Source organism: Brachyhypopomus gauderio, unplaced genomic scaffold (assembly GCF_052324685.1).
Source record: "Brachyhypopomus gauderio isolate BG-103 unplaced genomic scaffold, BGAUD_0.2 sc40, whole genome shotgun sequence".
Lineage (NCBI taxonomy): Eukaryota > Metazoa > Chordata > Actinopteri > Gymnotiformes > Hypopomidae > Brachyhypopomus > Brachyhypopomus gauderio.
In genome coordinates this window covers 1,112,095-1,132,353 of record NW_027506868.1, presented here as the reverse complement: position 1 = coordinate 1,132,353, position 20,259 = coordinate 1,112,095, and the positions used below count along the sequence as shown (strand labels likewise).

The window sequence follows — 20,259 nt, the reverse complement described above, 5'->3', positions numbered from 1 at the left end:
TATCCTAGTAGTATTATCTATATATTTATCAAATGATAGGTCGGAGTCGAGTATGACGCCTAGGTTTTTGGCTACTGTGCCAGGTGTAATGGGATAGTCTGCAAGATTAAGCATTAAATTTGGAATTTTCTGTCTTGCGGCCTTAGTGCCCACAAGGAGAACTTCTGTTTTGTCCTCATTTAATTGTAGGAAGTTTAGAGACATCCAGCATTTAATATCTCTTACACAGGCCTCAATTTTTCCTAAACTGAGTTTGTCATCGGGTTTGGCTGATATGTAAAGTTGAGTGTCATCCGCATAGCAGTGAAAATTGACACCATGTTTGTTTATAACTGTGCCCAATGGTAGCATATATAATGTAAATAATAGTGGTCCTAAGATGGAGCCTTGCGGGACCCCATATTTAACCATTGTACGTTTGGATGAAATATTATTGAGCTCTACAAACTGATAGCGATTTGTTAAGTAAGACTGAAACCATGAAAGGGCTGTGCCTGAGACTCCAACCCAGCGTTCTAACCTTTCTAGCAAGATCCTATGATCAATTGTGTCGAAAGCTGCACTAAGATCAAGAAGCACTAACAGTGATACATAGCCTTGATCTGATGCAAGGAGGAGATCATTTGTTACTTTAACTAATGCTGTTTCAGTACTGTGATGGGGCCTAAAACCAGATTGGAACTTTTCAAATGTGTTATTCCTATTGCAGATATAGGCATAATTGCTGGGCAACAGCTTTTTCTATGATCTTAGATATAAATGATGTGTTTGAAATGGGTCTATAATTAGATAGCACAGTCGGATCAAGATTTGGTTTCTTGATCAGAGGTTTGATAATTGCTAATTTACATGATTTGGGCATGTGACCTATTGTAATGGATGAGTTAACTATAGTTAGAAGAGGTTCAGTTACAGCTGGTAATACCTCTTTTAATAACTTTGAGGGAACTGAGTCTAATGTGCAGGTAGTACAATTTAAGGAAGAAATTATTTTCTCTAATTCTGATTTTGGGAGTGGATGAAAAGCATCAAGTTTTTCTCCCAGTATGTAATTTAAATCAATATCAACCAAACCAGATGACATACCAGTTGTATTGCTAATAAAGGGTTTTATATTTTGTCTAATATTCTCTATTTTATTATCAAAGAAATCTATAAATACATTACTAGTGAGGTTTACTGGAATCTGAGGTTCTGTGCCTGCTTCATTTTTTGTAAGTTTAGAAATAGTATTAAAAAGAAATCTAGGATTGTTTTTATTTTTCTCTATCAGTGAGGCTAAGTATGCTGAGCGTGCTTTAGTGAGTGCCCGTTTGTAGTCAATAATGCTATCCTTCCAGGCACAGTGGAATACTTCCAATTTAGTAGATCGCCATTTCCGCTCTAATTTACGTGCTATTTGTTTTAAGTTTCTAGTTTGGTCGGTGTACCATGGGGCGAGCTTTTTGGATCTAGCTTTTTTATATTTTAGTGGAGCTACTATATCTAGAGCTGATCTGCAGGTATTCTCTAAGTAGTCGGTTAGACTATCTAACTCTCCTGGATCGGATGGCGAGTGGGCTAAAGCAGTTAAGTCAGGGAGGGTTTCAATAAACCGTGCTGCTGTTGATGAATTTATTGAGCGCTTTATACACTGCCGAGGAGACGGGCGGGTATTTATGTTAAGGTGAAAATCGAATTTTACTAAATAATGATCGGAGATTGCTACGGTTTGCGGGAGTATGTTTATATTATCTACGTCGATACCCAGCGTTAATATTAGATCTAGGGTATGATTTCGATAATGTGTAGGTCCTACTACGTTTTGTTTAATGCTCCTCCTTCCATCAGCAAGGGCAATGAAGATGAAACGTGGCTGGGTCTTTCAGCATGACAATGATCCCAAGCACACTGCCAGGGCTACAAAGGAGTGGCTTCGTAAGAAACATTTCAAAGTCCTGGAGTGGCCTAGCCAGTCTCCCGATCTCAACCCCATCGAAAACCTTTGGAGGGAGTTAAAAGTCCGTGTTGCCCGCCGACAGCCCCAAAACATCACTGCTCTAGAGGAGATCTGCATGGAGGAATGGGCCAACATACCAGCAACAGTGTGTGCCAACCTTGTGAAGACTTACAGAAAACGTTTGACCTCTGTCATTGCCAACAGAGGATATACAACAAAGTATTGAGATGAACTTTTGTTATTGACCAAATACTTATTTTCCACCATTATTTGCAAATAAATTCTTTAAAAGTCAGACAAAATGATTTTCTCAATTTTTTTTTTCACATTTTGTCTCTCATAGTTGAGGTCTACCTATGATGTCAATTACCGGCCTCTCTCATCTTTTTAAGTGGGAGAACTTGCACAATTGGTCACTGACTAATACTTATTTTCCCCACTGTATATATATATATATATATATATATATATATATATATATATATATATATATATATATATATATATATATTAGTGGTGGCCCGTTAACGGCGGTCGTTAATTTGATACTCTTATCGGGCGATATAAAAATTATCGCCGTTAATCTATTCTTAAAGTTAGGTTGGGAACTGGGTCAAAATGGGTAAGCAAACTATGATGACTTTCAACTTGATAGTTTAGCTTGGCTGTATTCCTAACCAAATTGCACAGTAGGGGCGAGAACGAGTGAATTACAAATCGTACGTGTTTTTATATGGATGCAGCCATGAAGTCGCCAGGTTTGCTTCATGGAAAATTCATTTTTAGGAACGTAAAATGTTACCGGAGCGGAGCTCGGAGCGGTCGTTTTCTGCATGGTCCTAGCGCTAGATTCGTCGCTATTTAAATATTTCTTTTTAACCGTTAAAACTACAGAGGACCAAAACTGACTTTTGAAAATTACGTCCGTGAGGTTAAATGTACTAAATGTTGGCTTACATTTCAAATATCATGTTTAGCTGAATAAACATGTTATTTAATGTACAGTATGTAGGCTTACAAATTCATGTTTAACTGAATAAACTGTTGAACACGAGTAGCCTACATTTTATTGAGCATGTTTTTTTTTCTTCAAAAAAAAATTGAGCTCAATTTTTAATATAAAAAATAATATTAATATTAATAATAAATATTAATATTAATAATAAAATAATAAAAAATTATTGAGCATGTTTTTTTTTGCTGTTCTTCAAGTATCAAAGTAGAACAGCTTCCTCAAGCAGCCGGGTTTCCATCCAAACCTTTCGAAAAAATAATGCTCAATTTCCAAGTTTCGGCAGAAAAAAATGCGAATTAAGCCTTGTTTCCATTCATTACAGTTATGCGAATAAACTTTAGATCACGTGAGAGGATGCCAAACAATAGTGGTTTTACATCCATCTGGCAGTTACACATTTTTGCACGTTGAGGTTTTGAAACATTTTTTTCTTTTTCTTTTCTATACATGGAGAAGTTAAATTCAATTTTTGCTCTCTCCAGAACTGTTTTTGTATGCATTTGCCATCTTTAGATCGCGATCATGTACAGAACCACATGACTTGAGGCATGATACGTCATCGTTTATGCGAAAAACCCTTTTCGAATTTTGGACTTTTTCCATCCAGCTTTTATGCGCAAAAACTCGGTGGATGGAAAACCGATGCATTTTGGAAACAGGAGATGAGCCCCTGGTCTAATGCACCCTCTGTATTAAGAAACCCTATCTTAAAAACTGACTTTTAGTCATTACTTGGGTAGCACGCATATGAGCCATTTTAATATAGATTAATCTAGATTAATCTAGATTAATTTCAAGATTTCAGTGAGATAAATCTAGATTAAAAAAATTAATCTATGCCCACCCCTAATATATATATATATATATATATATATATATATATATATATATATATATATATATATATATATATATATATATTAGTTGTGGGACTTTAACGTGTTAATTTTGATTAATTAATTACAGGGAAATTAACAAACTAAAAACATTAATGCATTTTAACGCATTTAACGCATGAGATACTTTTACACCGTGGAATGTTTCTCAGTGCACAAGTTCCAGACATACAGATTATATGGACGCACAATAAGCAATGAGCATGATGGAGATGACTGAAGAGGCTACGCTGGTGGCTGGGAAATTTAAATATAAGAAATTTCCAGATGGAAGTACAAACAAAAATAGTGTTATTTGCACTTTATGCAGGATGGAGTTCACTTATCACAGGAGCACTTCCACCCTTTCGTTACCACCTCAACGCAAAATGTGTTGGGCTAACGCGCAGGTCAGTAATGATAACTTAGCTGCTAAATGTAGCCTATCCCTAGTACGAACAAACAGTGTCGGGGTTCAAATCAGTGACTGTATATATAATGGACGGTACGTCGCCGTTGACTCCCATTGTGAACTTTTGAAGCCACCAAGATGGCCGCACGGACACTGCCATCTTGGATGCGCTTGCGCAGTATATGAAAATTGGAGCCAGAGCATGCGCATTAGAACCGGTAGGCAGGACAGTATCTCCGCCAGAGACCGTATCTCCGCGCCAACATTCATTAGGATACGCCCACCAGTATAGAAACTTTTGACATTTTACAAAATAAACAAAGGTAAAAGGTTTTAATACTGCTGTCGAGAGTTTTGCTGTCGAGAGCTTTGATGTTGAGCGCGTTCACATTTGAGCGTCTGTTATTAGATGTCAACTAATGCAGCTATTAACTGTCAATCACCTTATCGCCACACCCCTTTAAATAACACTTAATAACTTCTATAAAATCTGTTTATCGTAGAGAAAAACACTGGGAGAGATACTAACGCAATGGGGTGTTATAGAATTGACAAAATATAATTGCTAAAAAAACATTTTATGTGTAATAAAAATTCAAAGTTTCTCGTCCGGCCCAGTTCACTTACATGGGAATGGGCGGGGTTAAAAGTTGTACTGCAGCCAGCCATTAGAGGGCAGCTGACTCACGGAGGCTTCACTTTTCACTCGTGTCGTCCAGTCCACTTATATATACGGTCTCTGGCTCAAATTAAGAAACAAAATGTCAAAGTCCACGTCACACAAATTGACCAATTCAGTGGCGAGATGGATTGCTGTGGACTGTAATAATAATAATAATAATAATAATTCATTTTTATTATACCGCACTTTACATTAGGTAAATCTCAAAGTGCTCCAACCTAAAACATGACCATAAAAACTATTACAGTATAAAATGTAATAAAAAGTGATTAGCGAGTCCGTTAGAATCATAGGTTCTTCTAAAAAGAAAAGTTTTGAGTCCTCTTTTAAAGCAGTCAATGGTCTGCGGTAGTCTCAAATGATCAGGGAAAGTATTCCATAGGCGAGGGGCCACTGAACAGAAAGCCCGATCACCCATAGTGCTAAGCTTACATCTCGGGATAAAAAGGCGATTTGAGTTTGTAGACCGGAGGGACCTTGATGGAGCCAATGGAGTGAGTAACTCTTTCAAGTATGGAGGGGCATTACCATAAAGGCACTGGTGTGTGAGTTGAGAGATCTTGTACTCAATGCGTACAGATATTACAATACAGGTGTAATATGTTCATATTTTTGTACCCTCATCAGTACCCTAGCTGCACTGTTTTGGATATACTGCAGTCTCTGGAGACTCTTGCTAGAAATCCCAATAAGGAGTGCGTTGCAGTAATCCAGCCTAGAAGAGATAAATGCATGGACCAATTTTTCAGCATCCGACAGAGAGAGGGTGGAACGAAGTTTGGCTATATTTCTAAGGTGCAGAAAAGAAGTCTTGCAAAGATGTTTAATATAGAGCTCAAAGGTGAGTTGTGGATCAAACCTTATTCCAAGATTTGTAATTGATGTACTTAAAGGAGTATCATGGCCAAGAAATGAAATGCTGGTTATAGACGATGACTGAATCTGGTGTGGGGTGCCAATCAAGATAGCTTCGGTTTTAGCGCTATTCAACTGGAGGAAGTTTTGTTTCATCCACATTTCTACCTCGTCCAGGCATGCATCAAGCATGGATAGAGATGATGATGATGATGATGATGATGATGATGAAGTTACGGAGGAATTGGCGCCCACTTTTATATAAAGTTGTATATCATTGGCATAACAATGAAACGATATTCCGTAGCAATTTATGATGTTACCCAATGGAAGCATATATATAAGAAAGAGAATGGGGCCAAGGACTGATCCCTGGGGGACACCACAGTTCATACTGTGCGACTGAGACCTTGTTTTACGAATAGAAATGCACTGCACTCTGTCAGTGAGATAGGATTGAAACCAGTCCAGGTCAGTGTCTGTAATTCCAGTGGTATGTTGTAAGCGATTTAGAAGGATTTCATGGTTCACAGTATCAAATGCAGCAGACAGATCCAGGAGTATGAGTAAGGAAGGTGAGCCCTTATCTGCAGCCATCAGTAGGTCATTTGTGACTCTGACCAGAGCTGTGTCTGTGCTATGGGCACAGCGAAATCCAGACTGGAATTTTTCGAAAAGATTATTACATTTAAGATGGTCCTGAAGATGTGCAGCAACAACTTTTTCCAGCACTTTAGAAAGGAACGGGAGATTGGAGATGGGCCTGTAATTTGCAAAAATGTCTGGATCAAGAGTAGGTTTTTTAAGCACAGGTCTTATTATGGCTGTTTTGGATGGAACATGGCCAGTTTGAAGAGAGAGGTTGATTACTGTAGTGATCAATGGACTTATTGCAGAAATGTTTGCTTTCACTAAAGCGGTTGGAAAGGGATCTAAGGCACTGGTGGAGGTTTTCATCCCACGGATTATGCCCTCAACAGTTTGCTTTGAGGTTTCTGGGAAACAGTTTAGAGGTTGGAGGGCCTCAAACTTTGAATAAACCGTCACTGGTGTGATGGGAGCACCTAGTCCAGAGTCAATAGAGTCGGTTTTTGTTATTAGAAAGTTCATAAAATGGTTACAGTACTCTTCTGTAACTTCTGTAGGTGAGGGAGGATGTGGCTGGAGTAGGTGACTAACAGTGGAGAATAGTTTCTTGGAGTCTCCTTTATTGTTGTTAATCATGTTTGAGTAAAACTGTGACCGTGCCTCTCTGAGTGACTTTGAGTAGGCCCTTTGGTGTTCCCGGTACACCAGCTTATGAACAGTAAGACCAGATTTTGTGCAACGTCTCTCAAGGACACGACCAGCCGCCTTCATCTTACGTAGCTCCTTGTTAAACCAAGGGGCTGAGCGAGGAAAGGTGACCGTTCTGGTTTTGACTGGAGCATGAATATCCAACAAAGTACTCAGAGTTTCATTGTAAAAATCCACTGCATCTTCAGCTGATGAAAAATCAGTATGAAGGCAAGCAAATCCATCAGCTAGGATATCTGAGTTAACCTTTTTTAAGTTCCTGAAGGATATTTCGCGCTTGGGATTTTTGAGAGATGAAGGAAATGACAACTCCATAAAAACTACCTTGTGATCAGACACACCCAAGTCATGAACAGACAAATTGGCAACAGGGGTGGCAGGGGCAGTGTCCATAATCACCAGGTCCAGAGTATGTCCCCAGGTGTGTGTGGGGACGTCAACAATCTGTCTAAGGTTAAAACAGTCAAGTAGTTCCAAGAATTCAGCCGCAAGGCGACATGAGATGTTATCCACATGTATATTAAAATCCCCCAGAATGATGGTTTCAGCAGGCTGTACAAAATGCTGTAAGCAAGTTTTGCATGTCTGGGAGGAAAAGTAGATTTGGTTTGGGGGGGCGATAGATAAGTAAAATTTGCATAGCAGGAGAGGTTTTACATTTGAATGCCATGTACTCAAATGAAGTCATCTCAGGCATGGGCACTGGGATCAACTTTAAGTTGTCATGATGAATAACCACCAGGCCGCCACCACGTCCTTTACTCCGAGCTTTCTGAAGGTAGGGATAGCCAGTAGGGCAGGTTTCTATTAGGACTGAATGACTATCTGATTTGTGCCAGGTCTCTGTAAGACACATCAAATCCAGACACCTGTCCAAAATATGATTGTGTATGAAGCAGGATTTATTTGTCAGGGATTGTGCATTCAACAGTTCCATTTTAATAGAGGATGGAGCGGTGTGTCTCGGTATCGGCCGAAGCAGCTTAAAATCCACTCCGCGTTTTACTTCCTGCTGCATGAGCAGCGTTGCCACAGCGATGTCAGCCCTTTTGACTCTGTGGTTAATGATGCTCTGATGACGTGTTTGTGTCGCGACTGTACGCACAGCTCACCAGAGAGATGGAATGGCGGATCCATGGCAAAAACAAACAAACTTTCTCCGAGTGCCCCTATGGATGTAGCGAGGCCGACAAAGCAGTCCGAGTTGTTTAATAACTGATATATCCACTGGGGTAGCATGATTGTTTAATTCCAGCAGCTGGTTTTGCGAGTAGATCAACTTCATGAGGATGTAGCTGACGAAAGCTGTTGGCCGCAGGCGTATCTCAAACCAATCAAGCTATCCTGGTAAGATCTCAGTAAAAACGATACAAACGATACAAACTGTAGACCGCTCTCTGTGGTCGAAGGCTTAAGTAAGACGCGGCAAGTTTAAACGCCTCCGCCGTTTGCGGAGGTTTGCGCGAGGTGTGTGGAGTCGCGCGCTACGGTCACTCGCCAAAGTATAATCTGTGTCTCTGACTGGGGATCACTGGACCTCTGTTAGCAACAAGAATTATCTTGGTGTGACAGCTCATATTATAGATGATGAATGGAAGATCCAGTCTTTTGCTCTGAGCATGCAGAAGACCACTTCTAGGTACTATGGAGATGTCTGTGGTAGAGGCCTGGGAAATTAAAGAAAGTCTACCATCTAAAATGGTATTAAAAACATCTTATGATTTACTTCAGTTCTTCTTATTCTTCCAGTATCCTGAGCAAAGCTCCCAAAATTAAAGATTTTTGGTCAGAATTTCCAGTGTTCTGAAAACTGTTTGCTCTGTTTTCTGCACTCTATTGGTCTGTGTAGTAGACTGGTGGAAAAATAAGCAAGATGTTGAAGTTTATGCTTATGTTCATGGATTCATTCATCATTGAAACTGCGTGCTACCCAAGTAATGACTAAAAGTCAGTCTTTGAGATAGGGTTTCTAACCATGCTTATGGGCCGGCAGCTAGTGGCAATCCACTGAGCGAAGAGATTGGTCAACTTGTCTGATAGAGCTGCGCTGACCTTGCCTCGGTTGCACTCTAGTGATGGGCAAAACGGTTCTTTTAGATGAACTGAATCATTAGAATCAGTTCACTAAAAAGATTCGTTCACCGAATCGTTCAGTGCTTGGCAGGACTCCGACCCACCTAATGAAGTAATCGCTGTGGCTCCGCCTGTGCGCGAGGGCCTCGTGCGCCGTCGCTTTGCGAAGTCGTGCACCTTTTGAAGTTTGTAAACTTCACGCGCGCAGCGTTTCAGCGCAATGAACAAAGTCATGTTTGCCGGGTTCATACACCTATACAAGGTGGAAGCACTTGTACAAGCACTTGTACCTCACTTTCAAGGTCCATTTCTATATTTCCCAGCACGTTAAACTTAATTAAGTTAAATATTCATACATATACTCGAAATGATTCGAAATAATTTTATTTCGCGTTTTATTCACATGATTTAATGGTTGTTTATTTTCAAAATGCCCAATCTTAACGTCTTCACGTTCTGTCATGTTTCGTCCTGGAATTACGAGAGGTTTGTATTTGTTAACGTAATACAAGAGAATTGTTCAGTCAGATAGCTATTTGTTGTGAAACAAAGTAATTACAATTTCAAGCATTTTCAAGTACTTTAGCCTAAATTCCAGCACTTTCAAACCTGGAACACAATGCAACATTAAAATTCATCAGGTAAATGTTAATTTCCCTGTTTTTTGATGGGTGTTTCTTTATACTACCACATATCGTTTCGGAGAACACTGCAAAGAATGTGACGTGTCAAGTATAAATGCCTCCGCCGTTTGCTCACGTTCTCGCGAGGTGTGCGGAGTCGCGCGTTATCGTCACTCGCGAAAGTATCCAGCCTTAACTGATACACGGCTGAACGGTTTATGTTTCAGTTTAGTTCACGGTCTCATGGACCAGGAGACGAGAGTGTTGTAGAAAATTTATGAATAAAAAATTTGCTACTAAATGTTGGGTTTATTATAGGAAATATAAATTACATTACAAATACAGTGATCCCTCCTTTATCGCATTCTGGAGATTCCAGAACTACCCGCAATAACCGAAAATAGAAACGGTATACTTATACACTATATTAAGGCTTTATAAACCCTCCCCACACCTTTACATAAACCTTTCCCATTCACTTAATAACCATTCCCACACTGTTCTGTGCATGTGTGCTTGTCCAGCGAGCAACCAGTCATGTTGTATACAATCTCATGTAGGCGAGTAGCGTCTCAGGCAAGTGATGCTGGTTCTCGTTTCCGAGAGTATATATGCACTATTTACTGTAATTCGTACTATTTTATTGTTTATAACATTCCTTGTTAATTGTTAGAATTAATACTTATAATATATTTTTATACATTTTGGGATTTTGTCATGTAAAAAATCATAAAATATATATATTTTTCGCCGATCAAATTCCGCAGACAACCAGCGAAAAAGTGATGACCCGCGAATTATTTTTCCCATTAATATTCCCATTAATATCTTATAAAAACCCGTGAAATAGTGAATTCACAAAAGCTGAAGCACGAACTGGCGCAGGATCACAACATAATACAAAAAATAAATATGAACTAACCTACAACTGAGGGCAAAATAAATATTAAATTAAGAGCAACATTAAGATAAAAACTGTACATTCAGAAGAAAATATCAACTTAAATGTGCAATCAAAAAGAAAATGTGAGTGAGTGGCAGTGCAAACGTGAATCACTTCCTTAGCAACAGTTCTCTGGGTGACAGTACGTTCAGTGAACGAATCAGAGAGTGAACGAGAGCCCTCAGTTCATTGAATGAATCAGAGAATGAACGAGAGCCCTCAGTTCATGAACGAATCAGAAAATGAACGAGAGCCTTCAGTTCAGTGAACAAATCAGAGAATGAACGAGAGCCCTCAGTTCATAAACAAATCAGAGAGTGAATGAGAGCCCTCAGTTCATGAACGAATCAGATTGTGAACGAGAGCCCTCAATACAGTGAACGATTCACTGAATGAATCACTGAGCATGCGCAGTTCCCTCGATATGACAGTCTCCACCTCCAGATTCGCGGGTGATTCGGTGATTCACAGACCACACAAAAGTTCCCCTGCCGGCGTGCACAGTTGCTGCTGAGCTCAATTACTGAACTGAAAAAGGAACGAATCAGCTGAGGAAGTGATTCGATTCAGTTCGTTCACTCAAATGATTCGTTCATTTGAACGAATTGTTCGCGAATGACACAACACTATTGCACTCATAGTTTGGGTGGCGACTCTTCCCCTGGGCTGCATCAGTGCTTTACCCGGCGTCAGCAGCATTAGCAAACGGGTGCTTTGCGTTTAAATAGTACTTCAGACTGGTAAAACTCCTACAATAAACTAATTCCGCGTTGCATAAGGTGCAAACAACTTTAGTCTTGTCAATGTCTCCATTAGGAAGCGTCTTAAAAATGAATTTTCCATGAAGCAAACCTGGCGGCTTCGTGGCTGCATCCATGTAAGCACGTGCAATTTGTTGTGGTCTTTGTAATTCACAGGTTTGAAAACTCATTCTCGCCCCCTACTGTGCTATTTGGTTAGGAATACACCCGAGCTAAACTATCAAGGTAAAAGTCATCATAGTTTGATTTACCTATTTAGACCCAGTTCCCAACCCAACTTTAAGAATAGATTAATGGCGATATTTTTTATATCGCCCGATAAGAATATCACATTATCGAACGTCGTTAACGCCGATAATGGCCCACCACTTATATATATATATATATATATATATATATATATATATATATATATATATATATATATATATATATATTAGGGGTGGGATGCAATTAAAAAAATTTATCGAATTAATCAGAAGCTTTGTAATTAATTCATCGAAATTAATCGCAATTTAATCACATTTCATTATTTAACATGAGAAATATTAATTTAAGTTTGAATGATGAATGAATCAATGAACATAATCATAAACTTCAACATTTTTCCACCAGTCTACTACACAGACCAATAGATGAGTGCAGAAAAAGTTTTCAGGACACTGGAAATTCTGACCAAAAATGTTGTTTAATTTTGGGAGTTTTGCTCAGGATATTGGAAGAATTTAAGTAAATCAGAAGATGTTTTTTAATACCATTTTAGATGGTATACTTTTTCTTTAATTTCCCAGGCCTCTGCCACAGGCATCTCCATAGTGCCTAGAAGTGGTGGTCTGCATGCTCAAAGCAAATGACTGGACCTTCCATTCATCATCTATAATATGTGCTGTCACACCAAGATAATTCTTGTTGCTAACAGAGGTCCAGTGATAACCTGTTTTACTTCCCTTTCCTCATCATACAGCTGCTGGATTTTCTTTGACATTGTAATTCTGGACGGCAGTTCGTAACTTGCATCAGTTGATGCAATTTGCAGAGCTTCTTGTAAGCCTTTATCTTCGACCACAGAGAGTGAACAACACTGCAAATAATATGACGCATCAAGTTTAAACGCCTCCGCAGTCGCTCGCGCGAGGTGTGCGGTGTCACGCGCTACGGTCACTCGCGAAAGTTTAATCAGTCTTAATGGTCCACTGAAGGTCATTTAAAAACCAGGACATTTCCTCACTTTAAAAAAACCCGGGACGCCAGGGACAGGATGTGAAATACGGACATGTCCCGGGAAATACGGATGTTTGGTCACCCTATCGTACTAGGAATACATTTAGCAGCTAAGTTATCATTACTGACCTGTCCGTTAGCCCCAACATGTTTTGCGTTGAGGTGGTAACGAAGGGTGGAAGTGCTCCTGTGATAAGCGAACTCCCCCCCCGTCAAAAATTTACATTCGCCACCCGTCTGAATATATATATGCAGGCCCGTTGACAGTCTTGCTGGGGCCCGGGACAAGAAAGTTTCATGACACCCCCCACCCCCCCACCTCCCCCGCGTACGTCATTTGAATTTCCTCTGTAGCAGACAATCCTTGTGTTAGGTCACATAGTATATAATATAGCCACACATCAAAGCTGTTTCTGACAGCTGACTGGTTTATACTTGACGCGTCACGAGCACGGCGAGGGTTCGTGCGGCGAAAATGACGTAATCGCAGTGGCACTGCCCGTGCGCAAGGGCCTCACGTGCTGTCGATTTGCGAGGTCGTGCACCTCTCGAATTTTGTAACTTCACGCGCGCTGCGCCTCAGCGCAGTGAACAAAGTCATGTTTGCAGGGTTCATACACCTTTATAAGGTGGAATTCAAGCACTTGTACGTCACTTTAAAGGTCCATTTCAATATTTTCCAGCACGTTAAACTTAATTAAGTTACATATTTATACATATACTCGAAATGATTCGAAATAATTCGCTTTTTATCACATTATTATAACCACATGGTGGTTTATTTTCAAAACGCCCAATCTTAACATCTTCACTTTCCCTCATGTTTCGTCCTGGAATTACAAGAGGCTCGTATTTGTTAACGTAATAAAAGAGAACTGTTCAGTCAGACAGATATTTGTTGTGAATAGTCTCCACAATCTCCACAATATATAGCTTTCTGCTAATTTCACCCATTAACATGCCACTGGATGTCCTGTGTGCTTTAAGACAAGCTGCGGAGAAGTATGCCAAACCTGATCCGAGCTCCCAGCATGCTGTCTGTGCCCAGCGGCCCCAGTATAGCTGCCCCACCCAGTCACTCCACTTTTCCAGCACACTGCTCTTCATCTTCATCACTGAGAAACAGCCAGAGCTTCGACTCCCCGAGTGGGCTCGCCAGACTACAGTCTGCAGGTGAGACCATCGCTGTCTGGCCCACAGCGACTTTGGAACAATTACTGATGTTATGTGTTAGTTAAAAGATGTAGTGATTTATTTGCTTTGTCACATGAGATAAACCAAAAAATGAGCTTCTAGTGAACATAGTAGACAAGACAAGATCTTGTCATTTTAATAGATTGCACTTAGAGTTGAAGGTACAGAAATATATGCATTACAGGAAACAATTAATTTGGAACAGATTCAACTGAGCACAGTTCAACTGGATGTAATGAGTTTTTTGTAGTGTGGTTTTGTAGTGCAACATCTTGAATTTCTCCTTGTCTCATCAGTTCCGCCTGCTGGGCAGCTGCAGCAGCGTGTTCAGAGTACAGGCAGCTTCTCCACAGCGAGCCGGCCGCCGCTGAAGGCCACGGCCTACGTCAGCCCCACCATACAGGGTGCCTCCGCTATGTCTTCGGCCGCTAGCTTCGGATCCCTGTCCAGCAGTGGCATCCCCCTGCCCAGTAAATCCAGCGGCATGTTCCCAGCAGGCCGCAGCGCTTTACCCCGCCCGGCCTCTTTTATCGGGACTCCACGCAGCAAGATCGTCCAGCCAGCACGCAGGTATTCACGGCTAAGCACAGATTTTGTTTGCAATTGTTGTAAAGGACTGAGGGGCCATTTGTAAAATTGTTTCATTACAAACGGGTTTCCTGTTCGCGGGATGCTTCATTTACATGTTGTAAACGTAGTTACATTGTGGAGACTATTCAGTTGTTTGTTATGTCTGCCTTGGTCGTTAGCAGCTTACTGACGCCCCCAAAGACAGTGTCGTCTCTCAGCACCCTGCGGGACGCTAGCTGGAAGGACGGATGTTATTGATGCTGAAGAACACCACCTGCCCACACATCTCACACATTATTTCAGGCCCAGCTGGCTGGACACAGCTGTTGTCCTCAAACTGTATGAGAAAAAAGGACATAGAGTCTTATGATAATTGATGGTGTGAAGGAGTCCACAGTCTTAATTGCATTGATGCAATATAAAAACATTAATTGCAGTATGCCCTATAACATTTTGTATAGAGCATTATGCATTCAATTGTTTACATGTCAATTATTTCCCTGTAATTGACCACTGGTGTTATTTCACCCTTAATGATTACAGGAAACAAGGGGAAATTGATACACATTAGATAAGGTATTGGTTGTTTTAGTGCCTAATGTCAAGTGTTTTTATGGTAACAACTAATTTACTTTCTCCCAAATGGCGCTTTAACTGTTAAGCTTAATTATTTAATTGGAACAGCCAGTTTAGTGCCAGTTGAGTTTCTATCCATAAAGCACAGCTAGTACTACTGAAACTTTTCACTATAAATGTTTGTAAGGAAGCACTTTTTCATAAGTGACATCACATTTAATTACACTTTAACTGTGAAAACAAATATTTGATATTTCAGTAACTACCAGTGTGAATAATTGACAGGTTAGTTTTTGATAATACTCCACATACATTAATACAGTTACTGGCATTTATTTTGTTCTCTTGGTAAATACTCAGTAATTACACAGTGTAAGTACAAATGCCTCTTAATGCAAAGTACAACATGCATAATTGTATGTTTACAAGATGCTCCTGTGAAAGAGCATTGTTAATGAATTGCACATCTACAAGACTTTTTGTTAAAAACTTGGGAAATACAAATAAGTGTATTTTAACATTAAATAAAGACTTTTCAACTGACTTTAAACCATTTTCATTTGAAAAATCACTACTTACCAATAGATGGCAATACGACAGTTATCCTGTTTGAGGTATAGACTGAGTGTACCACAACCATAAAACAAAAATTTATAGTTTTACATTTCAAAAATAATGAGCTCAGATGCTCATTTAGATAAATAATATTATTTGGATCTAATACACTGAATTATTCATATTAAAGGAAAGGTTGTGCATTTTTTTCATCTAGAACAGCTGCCAGGATCTGGATCCAGCACAGAGGATCAAACAGCAATGTCCTTCCCCTGGGCTAGTGTGAGTCTGCTGGGCTGTGTGAGTCTGCTGGGCCGTGTGTGTGTCTGCTGGGCTGTGTGAGTCTGAGTAGGCAGGGGAGATACAGGGCTACTGGTGTTCTCTGAGTAATCCAAGTGTCTTTACAATGTTTCCATCCATGTGTGAATTTCAGTTTGGCGAGCAAACAAGTGAGTCCCTCCAAACACACGTGAAGAAGGACAGCAGCAGGCTGTGATGTTTCTGTCATCATCTGTTCACAGTGGACTTGCACTGATAGATTCATCTGACCACGTTTTTGTGGAGAAAGATTGCTGCTATACATGATTCCTCTTTTACTGTTGCTACAGTGAGGAAAATAAGTATTTGAACACCCTGCAACTTTGTAAGTTCTCCCACTTAATCATGGAGGGGTCTGAAATTTTTTTTCTTAGGTGCATGTCCACTGTGAGAGACATACTTAAAAAAATCCAGAAATCTTGATATGCTTACGGAGCCTTGATCCTTGATTATCCTCCTTGGTTACACCAGTAGTCATGAAGTGCTTTGAAAGACTGGTCTCTAAACACCTCAGAGTCTGTCTACCTCCCAACCAGGGCCCCCATCAGTTTGCCTATAGGCCAAACTGCTCCACAGAGGATGCCATAAACATCGCCCTCCACACCGCACTGAGTCACCTGGAGCATAGGGGGAGCTATGTGAGAATGCTCTTCCTAGACTTCAGCTCAGCATTTAATCACATCATCCTGAAGATTCTGGTCCAGAAACTCATGGCTCTGGGTATCTCCACCCCCATCTGCCAGTGGATACAGAACTTTCTCACAGTCTGTGAAATTAAGCCCCCACCTCTCCTCCACCATCGCACTCAGCACCGGCTCCCCCCAAGGCTGTGTACTGAGCCCTTTCCTGTTCACCTCTCCTCTACACCTACGACCTCCCCAACCGTCTTTCTAACACCATCATAAAATTTGCGGATGACACCACCGTGGTCAGGCTCATCTCAGGGGGAGATGAGTCAGATTACAGGGACAAGATAAACCGGCTGTCTGGGTGGTGCTCTGCCAACAACCTGCCACTGTTCAACAAAGGAATTTATTTTGGACATTCAAAAAACAAAGGAATTAATTCTGGACTTCAGGACGGGAGGAACTGACCCAGCCCCGCTTCACATAAACGGCGTCTGGGTGGAAAGGGTAAGCTCCATCAGGTTCCTGGGTGATCAACACGGCCCAGGGGATCACTGGTTGCTCCCTGCCCAGCCTGGAGGACATTGCTACCTATCGTTACCTCAGAAGGGCTGTCAGTATCACCAAGGACACATCCCACCCCAGCAATCACCTGTTTGACCTGTTACCCTCAGGCCGACCGTACAGGTTGTCCAAAACTCGAACAAGTAGACTCAGAGACAGCTTTTACCCAAGAGCCATCACTGCACTGAACAACATGTAAATAATGGCAACAATAATGTAAATTCCCAACCCATGTGCAATACAACCCATGTAAAATACTTCCCACATGGAATATTATGTAATATACACTGTAAATAACTTGTGCAATATTCAACATATCATGGAAATAATCTACTGAACCATTTGTAAATGTGGCACTACTTTTTAACTTGTTGTTTTATGTCATTGTGTGTTTTGTCCCAACAAGCACCTTGGAGTAGAATCAAATTTCATTGTAATGCAAATTATAATGACAATAAAGGTGACTCTGATTCTGGCTGTGTGCTTTGGGTCATTGTCATGTTGAAAGATCCAGCCACGACCCATCTTCAGTGCTCTAACTGAGGGAAGGAGGTTGTTCCCCAAAATCTCCCAATACATGGCCCCGGTCATCCTCTCCTTAATACAGTGCAGTTGTCCTGTCCCATGTGCAAACACCCCCAAAACATGATACTTCCACCCCATGTTTCACAGTGGAGATGGTGTTTTGGGGATGGTACTCATCATCCTTTGTCCTATTTTGTTTTCATCTGACCACAGAACTTTCTCCCATGACTCCTCTGGATCATCCAAATGGTCATGGGCAAACTTAAGACGGGCCAGGACCTGTGCTGATTTAAGCAGGAGAACCTTCTGTGTCATGACTTTAAACTGACGTCTTAATGTATTACTCACCGTAACCTTGGAAACAGTGGTGCCAGCTCTCTTCAGATCGTTGAACAGCACCTCCGTGGAGTTCTGGGCTGATTCCTCACCGTTCTAAGGATCATTGCTACACCACGAGATGAGATCTTGCATGGAGCCCCAGTCCGAGGGAGACTGACAGTCATGTTTAGCTTCTTCCATTTTCTAATAATTGCTCCAACAGTTGATATTTTTTCACCAAGCTGCTTGGCAATTGCCCCGTAGCCCTTTCCAGCCTTGTGGAGGTCTACAATTTTGTCTCTGGTGTCTTTGGACAGTTCTTTGGTCTTAGCCATGTTAGTAGTTGGAGTCTTACTGATTGTGTGGAGTGGACAGGTGTCTTTATGCAGTTAACGACCTTAAACAGGTGCTTCTAATTTAGAATAATAAGTGAAGTGGAGGTGGACTTTTTAGAGGCGGACTAACAGGTCTTTGAGGGCCAGAATTTTTCATAATTGGCAGGTTGTAACGATTGAAAGACACGGAGAGGGATCCATGTGTGAAAGCTCGGGGCTTTTATTTAAATAGACAGGCACAATGGTAGCATACGAGGAAACAACGGAGGTGTGAAGAGCAACTTTCGTGGCTACGTGGCAGTGGTCAGTTTGGTCCAAGGTTGTGACGGGTAGGCAGAGTCCGTGAGGTATCAGAGGGCTAAGCAGGAGACGAGGTCTAGGAAACAGGCAGAGGTCGGTACACAGGGTAAACAGTAACAGGGAACGCTTGGTATGCAACATGGTTGGCAATACTGCGTCTGGCAGGTGGAGCGGAAGGGTATAAGTATGTGAGGAATGTGGGCGTGGTGATGGGGAACAGCTGAGCAGGGGCAATCAGGTGACATTCATGACACAGGTGTTCAAATAATTATTTGCAACAGTAACACAAATAATTTTTTTAAATCATTAAAATAAAACTATATTTTAATCATTAGAATTAAAATAATACATTGTGATTTCCAGATTTTTTTTAGATTATGTTTCTCACAGTGGACATGCACCTAAGATGAAAAATTCAGACCCCTCCATTTCTAAGTGGCAGAACTTGCAAAGTCACAGGGTGTTCAAATACTTATTTTCCTCACTGTATATGTGCAATTAGCAGGTAACTGGGGGACCCCTGCCTCTAGGCGTATGGTTAGAGCTTGTAATAAGAATAATTTCTCATTCTGACAGTTTGCACTCAAGACTGAAATGTTCACAATGTCACCTATGAATCACATGACATAACTTAATGTCACATTAGGTTCAGTGTAACCAGATGGGCGAGCTCAATCTAACCTTAATTTGTAACAGAGTTGATTTGTGTTGGAGAATCTCCATGGTGACTCCAAGCCAGAGCAAAAGAACAGACTTTTACATGCAGTGGCAAGAAAGTAAGTACTCCACGCTTGACAATACATCAATATTGAGCTAAACTGAAATAGTTGTATTTCCTTATGACTTGGATATAGACATATTAAATGTTTTGAGCAACATCTGAGCAATCACTGACTTTCACCTTTTGTTTGTGGAACAATCATGAACAGCAGAGATTTGGATGCCAGGAACTGTGTGGCCAGAATGCCAAGTAAAGCTCAAGAGGTCAGTGAGTTATGAAGCTTCTGTCCAAAAATCATAATAGAAAATAATTACTGACAAGGGAATGCGCATTTGTTTGTTTCCCAGGATGCTGTGATAAATATGAAATCGATACTGGACATCTCTAAGCAGCTGGGCTTTGAGTGGACAGTTCTTGCTTATGAACTGGGCTTCACAAGACCTGAAGTCAGGCAGTTTCATGCCACATCTACAGATAAGAGGGTCCAGGCTAGGAGCATGCTGCAGTCCTGGTAACTGTTCACGCGCTATTGCATGAACCACGTGTTACCAAACTCCCCAAAAGGAGTTTTGTATACGGTGTGACATTTTGTATCGATTATTTATGTTTCAATGAAATAAAAGTGACGTTCGCCTTATTACACAGGTATGAACGGTCGTGGGACAAGCCCAACAAGACTAAATTGCTTCAGGATGGTCTTGAGCGAGCTGGCCGAAGAGACCTGGCCGAGAAGTTGCATTGTGTGCATTGGGGACACCAGAAGCTCAGTCGCAGAGTGGAGTTACCGTCCGCCTTCCCATTTCTAATCACCGTCCACAAGACCATCGACAACAAGGCCGCCCTGCGCACCATCAACCAACTTAATCGCACTTACAACTAATGTGCTTTTGTTGGAGAGCATGACAAACACGTCTATATGATGGTGGAGAGAAAAATCACTGCTTCACTTTACTAACTTTCAT

At 40.9% G+C, this 20,259-nt stretch overlaps 2 protein-coding genes across 6 annotated transcripts in view; both read left to right on the top strand.

Annotated features, from left to right (window-relative positions):
* Positions 1–15,030, top strand: part of slain1a (SLAIN motif family, member 1a) — a 29,421-nt gene extending 14,391 nt beyond the window's left edge. For 2 of the 3 annotated variants that reach the window (XM_076985484.1, XM_076985486.1), the window contains 3 exons: positions 13,683–13,868; positions 14,186–14,459; positions 14,639–15,030. In XM_076985484.1, the coding sequence (XP_076841599.1) occupies positions 13,683–13,868; positions 14,186–14,459; positions 14,639–14,717 (539 nt within the window). In that variant the 3' untranslated portion in view covers positions 14,718–15,030. The remainder of the gene's footprint in view (positions 1–13,682; positions 13,869–14,185; positions 14,460–14,638) is intronic. The other variant, XM_076985483.1, reaches the window with a different exon arrangement.
* Positions 14,960–20,200, top strand: LOC143485859 (uncharacterized). Of its 3 annotated transcripts, none has more exons than XM_076985491.1 (6): positions 14,960–15,035; positions 15,808–15,872; positions 19,273–19,352; positions 19,506–19,560; positions 19,645–19,808; positions 19,943–20,200. In XM_076985491.1, the coding sequence occupies exons 4-6, from the start codon at positions 19,540–19,542 to the stop codon at positions 20,175–20,177; spliced, it is 420 nt and encodes a 139-aa protein (XP_076841606.1). In that variant the 5' UTR covers positions 14,960–15,035; positions 15,808–15,872; positions 19,273–19,352; positions 19,506–19,539; the 3' UTR covers positions 20,178–20,200. The 3 variants fall into 3 exon arrangements, with proteins under 3 accessions (XP_076841606.1, XP_076841607.1, XP_076841605.1); XM_076985492.1 differs by having other exon boundaries at positions 14,982–15,035; positions 15,808–15,890; XM_076985490.1 differs by lacking the exons at positions 14,960–15,035; positions 15,808–15,872 and having other exon boundaries at positions 15,922–19,560.
* The last annotated feature ends 59 nt before the right edge of the window (positions 20,201–20,259 follow it).

Coding starts and splice junctions, on each gene's coding strand:
- LOC143485859 (XM_076985490.1), top strand. CDS start 19,498: ATGAACAGCAGAGATTTGGATGCCAGGAACTGTGTGGCCAGAATGCCA. Junction 19,561..19,644: donor TGCCAAGTAAAGCTCAAGAG/GTCAGTGAGTTA, acceptor TTTGTTTCCCAG/GATGCTGTGATAAATATGAA. Junction 19,809..19,942: donor AGGAGCATGCTGCAGTCCTG/GTAACTGTTCAC, acceptor CTTATTACACAG/GTATGAACGGTCGTGGGACA.